This window comes from Parasteatoda tepidariorum, chromosome 5 (assembly GCF_982258835.1).
Source record: "Parasteatoda tepidariorum strain Cologne lab strain chromosome 5, Ptep-v5.0, whole genome shotgun sequence".
Lineage (NCBI taxonomy): Eukaryota > Metazoa > Arthropoda > Arachnida > Araneae > Theridiidae > Parasteatoda > Parasteatoda tepidariorum.
Window position 1 is genome coordinate 43,169,877 of NC_141759.1, and position 17,062 is coordinate 43,186,938.

At 31.8% G+C, this 17,062-nt stretch overlaps 1 protein-coding gene across 1 annotated transcript in view; it reads left to right on the plus strand.

Moving 5' to 3' along the window:
* LOC107441357 (cubilin) overlaps window positions 1-17,062 on the plus strand; it is a 208,698-nt gene that overhangs the window by 59,134 nt on the left and 132,502 nt on the right. The window contains exons 14-18 of the mRNA XM_087163788.1: window positions 1,301-1,487; window positions 7,397-7,509; window positions 8,659-8,896; window positions 10,660-10,844; window positions 14,319-14,481. Coding sequence (XP_087019914.1) covers window positions 1,301-1,487; window positions 7,397-7,509; window positions 8,659-8,896; window positions 10,660-10,844; window positions 14,319-14,481 — 886 coding nt within the window. The remainder of the gene's footprint in view (window positions 1-1,300; window positions 1,488-7,396; window positions 7,510-8,658; window positions 8,897-10,659; window positions 10,845-14,318; window positions 14,482-17,062) is intronic.

The following is a 17,062-nucleotide window of genomic DNA, read 5'->3' on the forward strand; positions in this document are numbered from 1 at the left end:
TAACTCTATGTAAACAAATTTTCTTTTGGCAGCGATTTTTGGAAAATCAAACATAACAAAACGGGTAGCATAAATTAAACGAACATGTTTCAGCTTATAGAAATAACTAATGGGCTGCGCCTCCTGCTCGCTAACGCTCTCCAACCCCCGAATATTGCTACACAATTGCTACAAATTTATCCTAGCAATTTTAAAAGTAGTTTTCGTAAAGATTAAAAAACGCTCTTACTATAAATTATTCTATAACATCACTATTTGCTTCTTTTCGGGTAATAAAAATTAATCCTACTTTACCACGTTCACGCCGGGAAAAGAGAAAATACTGGTAGAAGATCTATTCTCAACAATAACAATTCACTGTAAGGGAATTAATAACGGTGAAGAAGCAATTGAATATAAAAATTGCATCCGTTAAAAACGATTGGTAGTCATGGAGTTTTATTATTCCCGGAAAAAAACTAAAAAATGAAATTTATTTTTACCAATTTTTACTCCGGTGCGTTGCCAAGATGAGACAATCTAGCGTTACCCACCGGTGGGTCAGCCCGGCGTGAACGTGTTAATTCGTTATAACATTATAGCGTCATATCACATTCATTGTAGCTTCACTTAAGCAAACTATAATGAAAGGATTTTCTTACAAGTTTTTGTTCATATTTTTTTCATCTTGATATATTAGCTTTCAGTCCAGAAGAAGGTTTCACGCTAATTCTTTGAAACATGTTTTTTTTATTAACGCGTTGCATGCTACCCTAATTAACATGGCTTGCTCGTCTGACAAAAATGTAAGTAACTACAAACTAAATTTGAAAATTTTAGACAGATTTTCTAGTTTTTTAAAATGTTTTGCTTGACGTAATTGTAGAAAATGGTGAAATATATAAGCCTACGAATTGATTAGAAATATTGGTGGATAAAAATCTACTCAATTGAATTTATTAAACCAAGAATCACAATTAACAAACTACCACTAGAAAATATTTATTTGCTGTCCGGAGCAAGTTGGCATCTCTGTGTACATAAATAAAACTATTTTTGTGTGTTCTATATGGCATTAACTTCTTCAAACCATTTTAGTAACTATAATAAGATAAAAAAAAATTAAAAATTTACTCGAATTATGTGTTTCTAATAATCTTGGCTTGGCCGGTCACCGATGATCCCCGTGGTGCTACGAACAAACTCAGTGCCAGTCATGGGCTACCCCCCATGGCATTCAACGTGTTAGTATGTTGTTCTATGACGTCTATTGTTTTATGACGTTTTTATTAATTTCTTGTTTTATGACGTGCTGTTATAGATGACGTCCAATTCCTTTCACTGCCTTTGCTTCGCTGGTTGGTACGGTACACTCTGCGATCGACAAGAAGATCCTTGTTTCAGTCAGCCTTGTCAAAATGGCGGAACTTGCATCCGCAGAGCTGGATCATATATCTGTAATTGTACGGAAGGATATCAAGGACCCACTTGTGCTGAAACTAGAGAAAGTATGTTTTTTTTCTTTAATTTAAATTTTATTTATTCAATCCTATTTATTTTACTCTGACCTTAAATATCAGCACAAACAAATAAATAAAGAGTTTTGACTCTAATTCCAATGCATATAAAGAGAGTGACGTATTTTTTTTTTCTTTCCAAAGCACGGTAAAATGGAAATAGTCCCTGCAAAATGTGAAAAGTTTAAATTTTAGTTACTTTCCCGAGTCTGTCATTTTCTTCTATTGTTTACTATTCACTCTATGGTGTTTTTATAATCATTGTATTTTATCTTTATGCAATTTGTTTTATTTTGATTCTATGAAATTATTAGATGTTGTTGATTCTTTAAAAATGCCGTGTTTTAATAAATATAAAAGTTCATTTTGTGTAGCAAATTATAATTAATTTAAAATATTTCAATTGCAAATCATTTTCTTACATTTTCTTCAATGTTGAATAAAATAATTACTTATATGAATGAGCTGCGCCATTAATCCTATTAAATTAATCAGTGAATTCTGGAAGGCTTTATTAACGCAATTTTCTTCTTCTTTTTTCTGTTTATGTAAGAATAAATTTTAAGATAGAATGAAGTGAACAGGAGTAAATAGAAATATGACCTTTCGATTGATTAGAAAATTTTCGTTTCGACATAAGTGATGAATAAAAAAACTTTCAAAGCACTAACATAAATTTCCTCAATCCTATCTTTTATTTTCGAATTACTTTCATTAGAATGTGAAAGGAAAAAAAACTGTTTTCAATGTAAACACGTACACAGTCTCGCACGAAAAAGTTTATAAGTTGTTCATACAATAAATATTATCATTGTTCATGACATATTCGTAATACATATAGCAGAAATATAGCAGAAATAATGTGTAATCGGCGGCAGATAATCAAATATTCGAGTCTACAGTACTAACTGATTAAATTTTTAATTTTTTTTATATTATCGTTACTAAAATGGTTTGAAGAAATTAATGCAATATAGAACACACAAAAATAGTTTTATTTATCTACACAGAGATGCCAACTTGCACCGGACAGCGAATAAATATTTTCAAGTAGTAGTAGTTTATTAATTGTGATTCTTGGCTTAATACATTCAATTTAGTAGATTTTTATCCACCACTATTTCTAAACAATTCGTAGGTTTTTATAATTCATCACTTTTTTTCAGGAAATCATGCTAAACCTTTTCAAAACCTAGAAAAATCTGTCTAATATTTGAAAATTTAGTTTGTAGTTATTTACAGTGTTAATTTATGATTCTTAATTTAAAAATTCGATATATAGAGGTAGTAGTCACCACTATTGTTGAATAATTCGAAGGCTTACGTAATACGTCGTTTTGTTAATGTCAAGCCGAGTTGAGCCTCATAAAAAATTGGCACATTGAACTGAAAATATGCAATTTCAGTTTGTTTTCCCTTTTTTTTAAATGTCTCGATTCCGGAGTAGTTGGCACCTCTGTAAAATTGGAAATGAGGATATATTAAGTGTGGATGATATATACCATATTTGACTCTAACGAAGCAAATATTGTTATGAAGATAAAGGTTGCAAACTGATGAGCACAACTGCGGCGAACCACTAAATATTATCCTGTGAAACCGAAATCGGCTAGGTGAAGAACTGCAGACAACTCATTTTTGAAAAATCACAAAATTCAATTTTTGAGGTTGTTTTTAATTTTTAGGTGGCAAATTGTTGTTAATTTGTAGTACTGTATTATCTAAGAGGAGAGCATAAGTTAATATAGCACCAATTGTTCCGAAAATAAAACTTCTACTAATAGGCATTATTTTCCAAGCTGTAAGATTTATATTTTCTTTCAATAAAGAAGAAATCTGATTCTTCCTATCACTTGAGATTAAGTTTTTGTAGTGTAGCTCACGAATAAAAGTGTGAATACTAATAGCTTCCTCTGATACTAACGAAGCAGATATTGTTGTGAAAATGAAGGTTGCAAACTGCTGAGCACAGCTGCTAAGTACCACAACATATTGTCCTCTAACTGAGAATTCTCTAGGATGAAGAACTGATAAGACAGCAAAATAAATAGCTGAAGCATTTACAATAATCGAAGAAAACAATAAAAATGACAGTTCATTGTCGACATCTTCAACTATCAAAGCAATGCCAGAATATTTTCTAGCAAGTTCCTCAGGTCTTAAAAACAATTCTTTTGCCATGTTTTTTCTAACGTTTTGTAAAATTTGCTTCAATTGATAACATATTACGCAGTAATCGATGCCAAATGCGTTTACGGGGGCAAATAAACAAACAAAATAATTGAAGGTAAATACAAATCCCATCCAAAAATACGTGTCATCATGTAGTTCAATGTCCAACATTATCATCTTTTGAAACATTATCATGGTTGAAATGTCTAAATTGTATCTAAAAACAATTATAGTTATTAAAAAATTGCTGACAAACCATAGAATCACCAAAATCATTACGTTGAAACTAATATGACTGTTAATTTGTTGTAACTCTTTATGTATTTTTAATAGCTTTGAGCATTTAACTATCAATGCTATGCGAAACACAATCAATGCAATACACATTGCAATGGATCCTACATTTAAAGCTGACAGATTTACCATGAATGATATTGTACAACTAGTTCCATATATGACGGGGAAAATACTAATTACTGATAATAGAATCTTGTACATTTGGTTTCTAATTTTGTTCTTTTTCGTTACTGGTTTTGGAAATATAAAACATAAATAATAAAAGAAAGTAATTAATTTATACAAAGATTTTGCTAGCATAGTTCGTTTGGTCACGTAATTATTTATTTTAGACGTGTCGCTTTTCCGTTATAGTAAACTTATAGGCAAAAAATTTTGCACTTTCCACAGCCAGGTCATAAACCATTTAAATTAAGCTATGGAAAAAGAACGATGGTAAATCTTTCTAACAGTTGAGTCAAGTTATATATAAAAAGAATATGAAAAAGAATTTTATGAAAAAGATATTTTCGAAATAAGGATTAATGAAATACTTGATTTTACCATTATTTATTTAGACTGTTTTGCGGATTTGATTAATTGCTATTAATGTAATTTATATAAACACTTCCAACTAAATTTTCCATGTTTTGTAACACTATGAAAAATACATTGATCTAATCTTTTAGCTTCTTCACTAATTCAAAAGAAACATTCAAAAGAAATTATTGCTGAAAATTAATTGTTTACCACCCTTGAACAGAGTTAATAAATTTGAGTAATTGAACAAACTGAAGATGGCCAATAAAGGGAAGTAAAATACAAATAACGTGCATTATAACTTACTCTTAATAGCAAACATATAAAAATTGATTTTTTAAACGATGAATTGATAAATTAAATTTTTTGCTATGAATTGCATTGTATTTTATAAATGCATCATCTGTTAAATCCTTTTTTTGTATTCTGAGAGATGGAGTTATAGATTAAAAAATATATTCAGTTAATCGGAATATGGATCAATTGAGTAGCTGAAAGTAATTGTATAATTTTCAAACTTTGTGGTGTAAAAATGAAGAAGATTCATTTTCCTTTTATCTAATTAGAAATTTACAAATGCAATATTTTTCCAAATAATAAACACTAACTATGATGTTCAATAATCCGGTTAAAAAAACAATAAATAAGATCTGTTGATACCAGTTATATTAATTTTTATTTATCGTAATTCAAATAAAAGTGATCGAGATAAAATGATAAAATTATTTTAAAGGTAAAGAACATAGGGTTTCATTGTTTGATGGTATACTGTACCTGCCAACTCTTCCATATTTTCCGTAAGATTTTATTTTCATATTTAAAGTGGTAGCAATACTCGGGTTATTCCAATTAACATTTTGAGTTATAATGATAATTATAAATGAGTTGGACCACCACTACATATAAATAATTACAATAAATATATGAAAGCATAATAATCCTTACGCAAGCGAATTTTACCGGGATCAAAATGTAAATATATTTTTGAGTCAGATTGTTTTTCGTTTATTTTGTTATAACTACTCTGAAAATCCATTCTCAGAAAGAGTGAAAGTTGGCAGGTATGATATACCCATAATATATCAAGCTGGTAAAAACTGACTGAGACGGATTTGGTTAGGAATCGACTGCAGTGCTTCAGAATGAGAAAAACAAAGTTGACAATTTAGATGAAATATGTATGTTTAACACGTTGCGCGCCGCGTCTGCCATCGGTGGCTGACGCTGGACTTTCCATTTAGGCCGCATCAACCACCGGTAGCTGATACTGAAATTACATTTAAGCCGCGTCAACCACCGATGGCTGACACTGAAGTTACATTTAGGCTGCGTCTGCCACTGCTTGCTGACACTGACCTTTCACATAGGCCGCGAAAAACAGCTGGCTGACAGCGTATAACATGATATAGAACTATAAAATTTACACTCTTTTATGGAATTGCAGAAAATGTATTCAAAATTTACTTAATTATTATGATTCTTGGTTTAATAAATTCAAATGAGTTGATTTTTATCCACCACTATTTCTAACAATTCGTAGGCATATATAATTCACCACTTTTTTCACATATGTTATGCTAAACCTTTCATAAACTAGCAAAATCAGTCTATATTTGCAAATTTAGTTTGTAATTATTTACCGTGTGGCCAGACGAGCAAGCCATATAACATTAGCGTGGCATTCAGCGTGTTAAGTATGGTACAAAAAGTTATCAAGTTCATTAAAATTCCCTTGTTATATCCATGACTATAAACTGCAATAATAGTAGTTGTTGTTTCAACAATATTTTTTGCGGTTGAATATATAAATGGAATATGCATGTTTAAGTATGGTACAAGAAATAAACGAGTTCTTTAAATTCCCTTGTTATATCCGTGATTATTGCAACAATATTTATTCCTGTAGTTTTTGTTGCAACAACAACACTTATGACACTTAACAGTATTTGTTAAATGTGGTACAAAAAGTAAATAAGTTCTTAAAAATTCCCTTGTTATATCCGTAACTATAGCAACAATATTTGTTGTAGTAGTTGTTGTTGCAACAATATTTGTTACAACAACAATACTTATAACACTTAACAATGCTTGCCAAGTATGGTACAAAAAATAAGCGAGTTCTTTAAAATATCCTTGTCACTAATATCGCTAAATACTACAACAAATAATATATCTTTAACAGGCAGAAAAAAGTTGTATCAGATATTCCCACCAATGGAGAAAATTAATTAACAATAAGGAAAGTCCAGAATAATTCCTGTTAAACATTACTTACCAATATTCATTTCAAACGCATTGGCGTATTTTCTCAGGACAAACCTATGACCCTCGCAAAATGCCGATAACGGCCCCAGGCTCCCAGATTTTCGATGATGATGATGACCCTCGCAATATGTTTTATTCACTGTATATAATTTTCAGGATGAATGGGGTAGGGGCCACTGCGCGGCCTAGGCACCCAGTTTTGTTTAAATAAACAAAGAAAGAATTACCCTCGCAATTGAATTTTGTATAATTTATTCTTTTTGAGACAGGGTCTCATAAACACATTCACAATCAGAGTATAAAATGAAATAATGGAAGGAAAACTATTTTTTAGCTGTTTATGTAGGAGCCTAGTAATAATAATTGTATAATTTTTTTAAGCCACTACAATTTTGTTCAAAATAGAAATTATTTACTACAACTTTAAACTAACACTGATAAAATATATTAGAATTAAAGTAAAAGCAAAAATAAGTCTGTCAAATTAGCCATGCCTCTTATTTAAGCTAACGTTTTTTTTTCTTTCCCGATTCTGATCCTTTAGGAATGCATTTATGACTCCCTCGTCCCGAAGAGGTTAAAAAATACTTGGTTTAATGTTGTTAAACAGTATTATTTAATTATATATTTTGATTGTTTTTTCTTAGGATGTGGAGGATACCTCAGTGGAAGTAACGGAACCTTAACCTATCCTGAAAATGGTGTCCACTATAACCATAAACAAGACTGTGCTTGGGTGATTAGAGTATCATCTGGGAAGGTAAGTTCACTATTTTTTTTTTTGCTTGATATATAAGTTTCATTTCATATATTTTTATATTTTTTACTAAATAAGTTCCATTTTCGTTTAAATTTCTTGGGTGCTCCTCGCTCTATTGAATAGATATATTTTGTTTTTAACAGCATCTGATCAACACCTCCTGAAAGAGAGAAGGCCTCAGCGCGGATCAATTTAGTAGCCCGACGTAGCAAACATAAACTGCGCAATGGTGGAAACAAGAAATATGTCACTACGTTTTGGTTTCGAAGCTGCGCAGTGAGCAAAAATACTAGAGATATCATTAAGTTTTGACCACTAAAGGATCAAATTTCTTGTTAATGGTAACTCGTGCTCAGGCTTTCTCTCTTCTTAGAGGTATTGATCTAATTCGAACTAGAGATACGAGATTGGGATGGGCGTCTTCCAACCAAAGCTTCTGTTGTTGTTTCTAATGCCACTTGCCACATGGGCAAACCTGCTTGGTGAAACCGAGCAAATTTAAGGCAGAGTGTGCGTTTCTTGTTTTCAGTGGCGCCATCTATGGCCAAGAATTCGACTTGTGCCACGCCATACGTCGCACCCGTTTATAGAGCGGACCCATTCATACATTCATCCACAGATCCTAATTTTGACCTGAGTCAGAGAACGATCGATCTCCTATCCAGTACCCCGAGGGGTATTGATTTGTTATAGGAACTTGAAGGACTTTTGCGATTCGACAGATTTAACGTGCATCAGTCACTTTATTACACGGGGAGTCTTCAGCCGGCGGGATTTGAATCCACGAACTCTCGGACATGGGACCAGTGCCCTACCGACCAGGCTATCCCGGCCCTACCAAAGCTTCTTGCATGTGAGAAAAAAAATGAACTCAGATAAAATAAATCAGAGAGGACGGAAAACAAGAAGTTCGTCAGTGTTATTCTAACTGTTCGGAATAAAATGTTCATTAATTGCAATGTTTAGGTAGTTAAAGTAAGCAGGCATTCTCTTGTAACTCCCCCCAGCTTTCCGACTCCTCATCGTACTTTGTTTGTTTAGTTCTATTACCCTTTACAGTTCTGACCATTTTCATCTTGTGAAATGAAGTATAATATTTGTATGCATTATCTTTTTATATGAATATGGGAACACATCCCTTTTTAATAGGTTGTGAACGTCAAAGTCAATCACTTCAGCTTAGAGTCCGGTGAGAATTGTCAGTATGACTTTCTTCAACTGAACGATGGACCAACAGCTGCATCTCGAGTCATTAATCGATTTTGTGATGACCACTTGGATGGAAAAAACTTCACGAGTAGTCACAACGAGCTCTACATGTGGTTCCATTCCGATTCCAGCTATGCTTCGACCGGATTCTCTATGGAATGGAGCGAAGTTGATCCAGGTAGGAATGTAAGGACAGTAAATAAGGCTGATACTTCAGTAAACTTTTCATTGAAAATTTGTAGCATATCAATGTTCGTGCTTATGTTACCATTTACCTCTAGTTTTTATTTTATTCTTAACTAAGATGCTTAGGCAACTTAATTTAAAAAAAAGCATTACAGGTTTTTGATCTTAAAGTTACATACTATTTTTAGAAAAGTATAACTAAAAAAATAGAAATCAACGTAATTGTAAGAAAGGCTGTATCTTTGTTACCTTCGCAAATATCAAATAAAAATGTTCCTCTTCAACCCATTTGTGCACTGCATCTTTTTAAAGATGGTTAATATTTTTAAAAAAGAAAAAAAGGTAGCATTGTTTAATTTTTAGGATTTATTTAGAAAACATACGATAGTTTTGTCTACCATGATGTGCATAAATATTATAAATGTTTATATAAATTTTTATATAAATTCTTAGTTCTGAAGTGAAAGCATATTGCGTTTTAAAACCTACAGTGGTAGGTTATAAAAAGAGGAATGCTCAAATTTATCGCAAGGATTCGATAACTCAAACGTGTATATACCCTGCTCTACAATAATGAGAGAGACACTTTCAGCTTTTAACATTTTTTTTTAATTTCTCAAGAAATACTTATAGGATTATCTTATAACTTTAAAGATAATTAGTTTAAGAAATTTTTAATACTTAGCAAGAATGTTTGAAGCCTTCAGGGACCGACAATAGTTTACGAAGCAAAACAAGTATTTCTGTACACCTTATGCCAGAAAATCAAGTAATAAACTTGTACCGATTACTTTGGTTGTTCATTGCAAACACTGCATAAAATTTTCATAAACCTAACTTAAATATTTCTGGAGATATGGACATTTTTATGAAAAATAAATTTTTTTCTCTACTTTTCTTCATTTTACGTTTTTGTTTTTTAATTATTTGATAAAATTAAACAAAATTTTTCGAGCAATTAAAATTTAATTATAAAATTACCGTTTTAAAATTTTGAAAAAATTCTTGTAAAACTGCTCCAGATACTCCAAAATAATTTTAAAAAACTGTGAATAACTACAGAGCAAATTTTGCAAATATTTGACTATTTTTGCTTGCTTTTTAAAAGTTATAGCATGACGTGAGACTATAAAATGGTGAATTATATAAGCCTACGAATTATTTAGAAATAGTGGTGGATAAAAATCTACTAAGTTGAATTTATTAAACCAAGAATCACGATTGATAAACTACCACTTTAAAATATATATCTGTCCGGAGCAAAGTTGGAATCTCTGAAGATATAACTATTTAAAGTAGTTCTTTTATACTGCGCATGTGCGAAGAATTTTTTAAAAAAAAACATTTTTTCATAATTTCGTAGGAAATTGTGTTTGGCAACTAATGAAAAAAAATTCTAACTTGAATATTTTAAAAATTTAAAGAGTTTTAAGCAATTTTCTAAGTAGTTTTTGTACTTTAATAAAACACGTCAAAATGATAAAAGATTTCCGATAAATTGTGTTATAAAACAATTGATAACATCTAATAGCATTTTGTGTTATAAAAAAAATTTAATAACAAATGATAATTCCTTATCATGTCGTCCAACCACCATAAGACAAAAAAAAAGTTTTTAATAAAAAAAAGTCCACATCTTCATGTATATTATACTACCAGCTTTATCTAACTAAAAAAGTACTTACGGCCATGCCGGATGTTTATTTGCCTGTCTGTTTTGAAAAAATTGATTGTCTTGTGTTCAATCATTTTTAGTTTGTGGGGCTGAACTAAATGTATCGGAGTATGGCTCCATAAATTCTCCCGGATATCCAGGTCCTTATCCTCATAATAGGACGTGTCTTTGGTTAGTAAAAGTGCCAGTTGGAAAAAGAATACAGTTCCATTTTGCGACCCTTAAGTTGGAGAGTCATGAAAATTGCTCGTACGATTATTTAAAGGTGATTATATTTTATTATTCCATCATTAAAATTATACAGTAAGTAATCTAATGTATGTTCATGATATTGATAAAATAAAAGTATTAATGAATTCGGAAAGTTGCGAACTCAATATAATTGTTTCGGCATACGATAAGTTCGACTTTGACACGATAGGTTCCACGCACGGCAATTTCTTCATAGATATACACCGAGGAGCCATTACATTATGACCACCCTCCATCTAAAACAATGGGCTCACCCAGGTTTTCATGGTTTCTCGCCCAGGAACAATGCTTTCATGGGGCATATTACAACCCATAATGCTCATAGAACAATCCCTGACGTCTATAAGCTACTTGAACATAGTTGCAGACCAGGTTCACCCATTCATGGCAAAAAATTTTCCTGCCGGGGATGGTGTTTACCAACAGGATAATGCACCATGTCATAAGGGTCGAATCGTCATGGATTGGCTCGAGGAACATACCAGTGGCTTTCAATATCGTCTTGTCCCCAAAAGTCACCTGACGTTAATCCAATAGAGCCTTTGTGATCCTACTTGGAAAACCAAATTCGTGCTGCCACGCTACCCCCTCGCAATGTGAGAGAACTGCAGGACCAGTTGGTGAGCGATTGGTACCAGATTCCTCAGACTACCTATCAGCACCTTGTGGAATCAATGCCACGGCGGATGCTAGCAGTTTGGAGGGCTAGTGGTGGTCCTACCTGTTATTAGCAGGGTGGTCATAATGTAATGGCTCTTCAGTGTATTCAACCTATGAAAATTTCAATATAATATATACTGCGTATTACAAATTCAACTAATGGGTAAAAAGGAATCTAATGAATTGGAGCAAGAACTAATAAATTCTAATAGAGCTGATAGTAACTAAGGTCAAGAAATAAAAATATTAAGGAAAAATTGAAAGAAAGAAATATTAAAAAAATTCGGAAAAAAGATAATTCGGGGATTTTTTATATTTCTAAGTGTTCACGAAATGAAATTGTTCTGGTAAAACAACATTATCAGTAATGGTTATTGTTCAATTTGTAAAGACGTTGTGCCGAATGATTTTACAACAATGATTCTTGATTTTCTTTAACGACATCAAACAGTGCAATGTTCTATCTCGTATAGTGAGAAAAAAAAGAGAAAAAAAGATATCACCCTGTGTAACTTTCGTTCTAATGATCGGATTTTCACGTATTAAGTATCAATCTTAATGGTTCCTGGGAGTGACCTCAAATATGCTAATTATTTAGTGCTAACTATTAATTAAATAACAAAATCGGACAAAAAAACCTACTTTCTTTGAATAAACATATTTTTGTTTTTTACATATTTGGATTTTTAATCTTCAAAATATAGGAGGTAGACGTAATCTGAGAAATATGGTCCCCATAGTTTGGTCAGGAGAACGATCCAAAGTTCGGACCCCTTCATGTTAATTTCACTTTTTGGGTTTTTAGTCATTTTTAATACTAAATAAGCAATTAAAAAATTGAAAATTGCATCTACTCATAAAAGCCAAGGTAATTTTTAGCCAAAGATAATTTCATGCAAAAAGTAATTTATTATTTTTTATTATTTAATTTAATTGAGGATAAAAAAATTTGAATTAGGAGGAATTAATTTTTTATACCATATTAATCTACACATTTTTCTATTGAAAAATCTAAAATTTCAAGTGTACCAGATACATTTCTGCATACAGTTCTACATAAAAGTAGTGGAATCGATATAAATTAAAACTAATTATTTTTAATCAAATAATTTGGCAACAATGAAGAATTAATTAAATAGGGCGATTAATATTTAAATGTGGTTAACATATGAGGACTTGTTAATCCTTTCCTTATTTTTTAAATTATAAAATAATTAACATCCCAAGTCATTCACGCCTGACGAGTCTTGAGAATGGGCACTTACATTTGAACGCTAGAAATATGTCTACTTTTATTTCTCTCTTCATATTTTTTGAAGCAAGTGAAGTGTTTATCATCAATTATACTGGTCATTGATCATTGTTTTGATAAGGATTTTATGCGCGCAAAAGTAAACATATGCATTTTAATATTTTAACAGGATTCGTGTGATCTTTAAAAAAGTAAGATAATCGTAACGTCAATATTCTCACTATAAAGTTATCATAAAAAAAAAAATTTTAAATTTTGAGACCAGATATTTTGAGTTAAATTGAATATTTAATCTTTTAAATTTTTGTGCAACCATTTTAGTACCTTAAGAACTTTACGAACTCTGTTTAAGAGGAGAGTATCGTATCAGATATATATGATAAAACAAAGAAATCGTAGTAGCGGTATTTGGTGATAAATGTAGCTTATCGTAATTGAAAAACATGTTATTTCGACATTTTATGGAGAATTTGCAAAAATAAATTTCTGAATGTATCGAAACATCAGGATGCTATTTGCAAATCATCTTTATCAAAAGTAAACCATGTAACCTAAATGTCTGGCGATTTTTAAGCAATCAATCATACAGTATGCAACATATAATTTCAATATGTTATTCTTAAACATGACATATTTAAATGTTTTTAAAATGCCACTTAACAGTCAGTAATTCCATCAATTACAGAAAAAAATATTGTAAATTATATGAAACCTTGTGAATGTTCATTAGAATTACTATACAATCTACATTTTTTTCAGGAACTTTTTTTTGTTTCTTTAAACTTTCTTGTCTAGAAGTCTCGATCAAAGCTGCAAAGATGATTATCTTTAAAATTTTGTATATAGTAATAATAAGCTATGTAAATTTCATTTTACTATGAAATCTTCGAATAAATGAAGTAAAAACAACATAAAAAGACCCAAATGATGTCAGGTAGAAAGTTCATGAATTCAAATTCTAAAAATTTAGTAAATCATAAATAATTTATAGATCGATTCAAATTTTCTTTTCAAATGAGAATAAAATGGAAAAATACCTTCGCTTTTTGGTCAGAAGTCATAAAAAAATTGTCTTTTGCCAAGAAACTTCAAGATATTTTCTCTTAACTATTAATGAATAAACCTACCCGAGCAATCACAGAATACTATTTAGTTTTTTTTTAAAATTCTGAACTTGGTTACTTAGCAACGGAGTAAAATTAAGTATTTCTCTCTAGAATTAGTCCATGGGTTATCTTAAAATATTCATTTGCGACAGCAACTTTGCTTTTTAATTTTTGGGACTATTGCCAAATATATATAAAATATTAGCCCCCAATTTATGATCCAATCTTTTCGAAATTCTGTTACCCCCCCCCCCTCCTACTTTTAAGCTCTGGAAACCTTCTGGTCACGTATTTACCAAGTTTTATCATTATCCATCAATCAAAATTAATGTTGGTCTAAACAGATTGATTTTAATTCTAAGCAATTATAAGCATCATGTACTTTTAACATGCTTTGTATCTTCTATAATTGGTAAGCTTTTCACGATACGATAATTTTTATTTATTTTATCTAATATTTTTTGTTTAGATTTTCGATGGTGCTTCAGAAAGAGACCCATTGATAGGTACATATTGCACAACAGTCACACCTCCACCACTGACAACATCTGGACACGCAGCAACCCTACTTTTCCACTCTGATCATTCCGTTCAGGATACAGGATTCCATATTGTCTATTCATCACAGTCAAGTAAGCATGTTTCTTTTAGAATGACCCACTTCGCCATATGCTTGGAAGTCTTTAACCAATTAAGCGTACACCGTGGGAAAAACCCTTTATTGAAAAGTCTCATTTTTCTAACTATTCAAAATTCAACATTTAAAGTATAGGAAGTAAAGTATAGTAATTCAAAATTTAAAGTATAGGGAAAAAAGCTAGATTACAGCTCTCCAGACCCATTCTCCAGAATTTACCACTTGCCACGAGATAGGAACCTCGCGAAAATACAAACGAACAAGCAATATGTGGGCACGAGACTCGAGATCCCAAGTCACACCTGAGTAGGAATGCCACAAATTGAGTCAAAAATAAAAGCATACCTGGAAGCACCAAGTGCTGAATCCAGTACCCACAAGGCTACAGTGCCTGTTCGGCTTCAGACGATGGTCAAAGCCGGTAAGTCTCCTGTAGAGAGGCAACAACAAAAAGCAGTCACCACACTGTGATCCTCTGAGCTGCCCCAACGCCTCCTATAAATGAAAGCCTCCACACGGTTTTTTATAGGTAGTCCGGTTAGACCACTATGAAGGATATCCACTTTTCGAACGAGTCATTTAATACAAAATCTAGTTGAAATAAGTGGTAGCAAATATATGACTAAATTTTTTTTTTATTTATGAATATTATTGGTTTGCCTTATTCACTTGTCAGCCACTACAGATTCAATTCTCAAATATATATGATAAATTTCTCTCAATTACTTTTATAAGAGGCTTTGGGTTCATGCGCACAACTGGTTCACTTTTTAAATAGTCTGCGCGGATTACTAATAAAAGACCGTGTGGAGGCTTTTTGATGATGTAGGAAGTGATGGCTGCCCTCAGGGTGGAAAGTTACACGATTCTTACGTTATTCAAACATATTTACAAAATTGAAAGTTTAAAATACTTTAAAATCGTAAAAAAAGTTTCTAGTAGATTTACCCTTTCGTGCTGACTGTCACAAATATGTGCCAGCATAAAACCGTATCACTCAGGGTAAAAAGATAAAACTGGTAATCAAAGTAATTCTTTAGCAGTTTATTTGTGGACAGAGTTATAATTGTTTTATTTATTTAATTCACCATTACTTTGTTCAAAATAAAACTATTTATACTTTGAATTAACATTGATTATATATATGATTAAACTAACAATAATTAAAGTAAAACCAAATCTGTCAAATTCGCAAGGACAACATTTAAGTTACCGTTTTTTTTTATTTAATTACAACTTGATTCCGATTTTGTACGAATGCTTTTCTGAATCTCTCGTCCCCAAGGGGTTAAAGATTTCCAAGACTGGCTTACAAAACTAGTGGTTGATTAGAATGCAGCCTCAGATGCAATCAATTCTTTTCTGGATTCTCCCTAGAGTTTGCTAGTTCAAAGGACACATCCCTTTGAGTGCAAAAGAGATACACATTCCCCCTTAAATTGAACATTTTGTTGGCTTAATTTTGTTGGTAAACAGTTGATGCATTTTCTCTTGGCTTTATATGATTTCATCTGGTATCCCGGCTAGGCGAATCATATTTGGCGCAAGTCTTTTGCTTCGAGCTATCCTTCCCCATATTAGCATGCTTATTACACCAATAGCACCTCAGAGCCCTGAGGAACTATTCAGCATAAAGGCAGCTCTAGCCCAACTTGGCTCTAGCTCTTTCAAGGACCTTAGCGAAGATCTTTGGTACGAATGCCCCTACCCAGTGATCACTTTACGTCATTTAATTGGAAAAGATACCTCAAATTGAGCATCTTTCAGCTCCTTATTACTCTTCCAAGGAGAGTAGCTAGGCCTTCTTTCAACGACAACAAAATTTTCGCTCTTGCCCTTTTGCTCAAACTCCGCAGTAAATTTTTCAGCGTCTCTATTAGTTTCAACATGCAGTAACATTCCTTCGCTGTGAATTCTTTTGAAACGTTTGACTTCAAGCTTGAATTCCGAGGTCGTTTTTGCTATAGCCCATACACAACGACGTCATCTCTGCAAAATATACAGCATGTTTTTTTTTTAAATACTATAATTTTTAAAAGATTGGACAATTACGTTTTGTGAAAACTCCAAGCATTACATCCGCTTCAGGATGTAACAATCTAGGTCCTCAAACAAATAGAACAGGGCTCGAAAAAACTCAGAAATTTTACCCGTCCCCGAGGACCCGTCCTCCTTTGAAACTAACCCTTTGCTTCTAAATAAATAAAAATATAATTTTCTCTTATTTATTACAAACATTTATATAAATTGCACAATGAATTAGTAGTTACTAGGATTACATTATACAGTAATAAAAGAAATACTAGGTTACTAATAGTGACCTAGTATTTCTTTTATGAAATAATTCATTCCTTGTATGGAATAATTTAAATGACAAAGGTCAAGTTATCTGGAATGTCAATTTATCCGAGGGTACTGCGTTTTTTAAATGAATCAAATATGACGTTTGCATACCTGCCAACTTTTAATCCCTTCCATTATGATTTTTCCCAGTGGTATTAAAATGGAATAAAGATTTCAATTTTAAGCAAAAAAATCGTTGTATTTGAAAAATCTTAAGCTGCTTATCATGATAG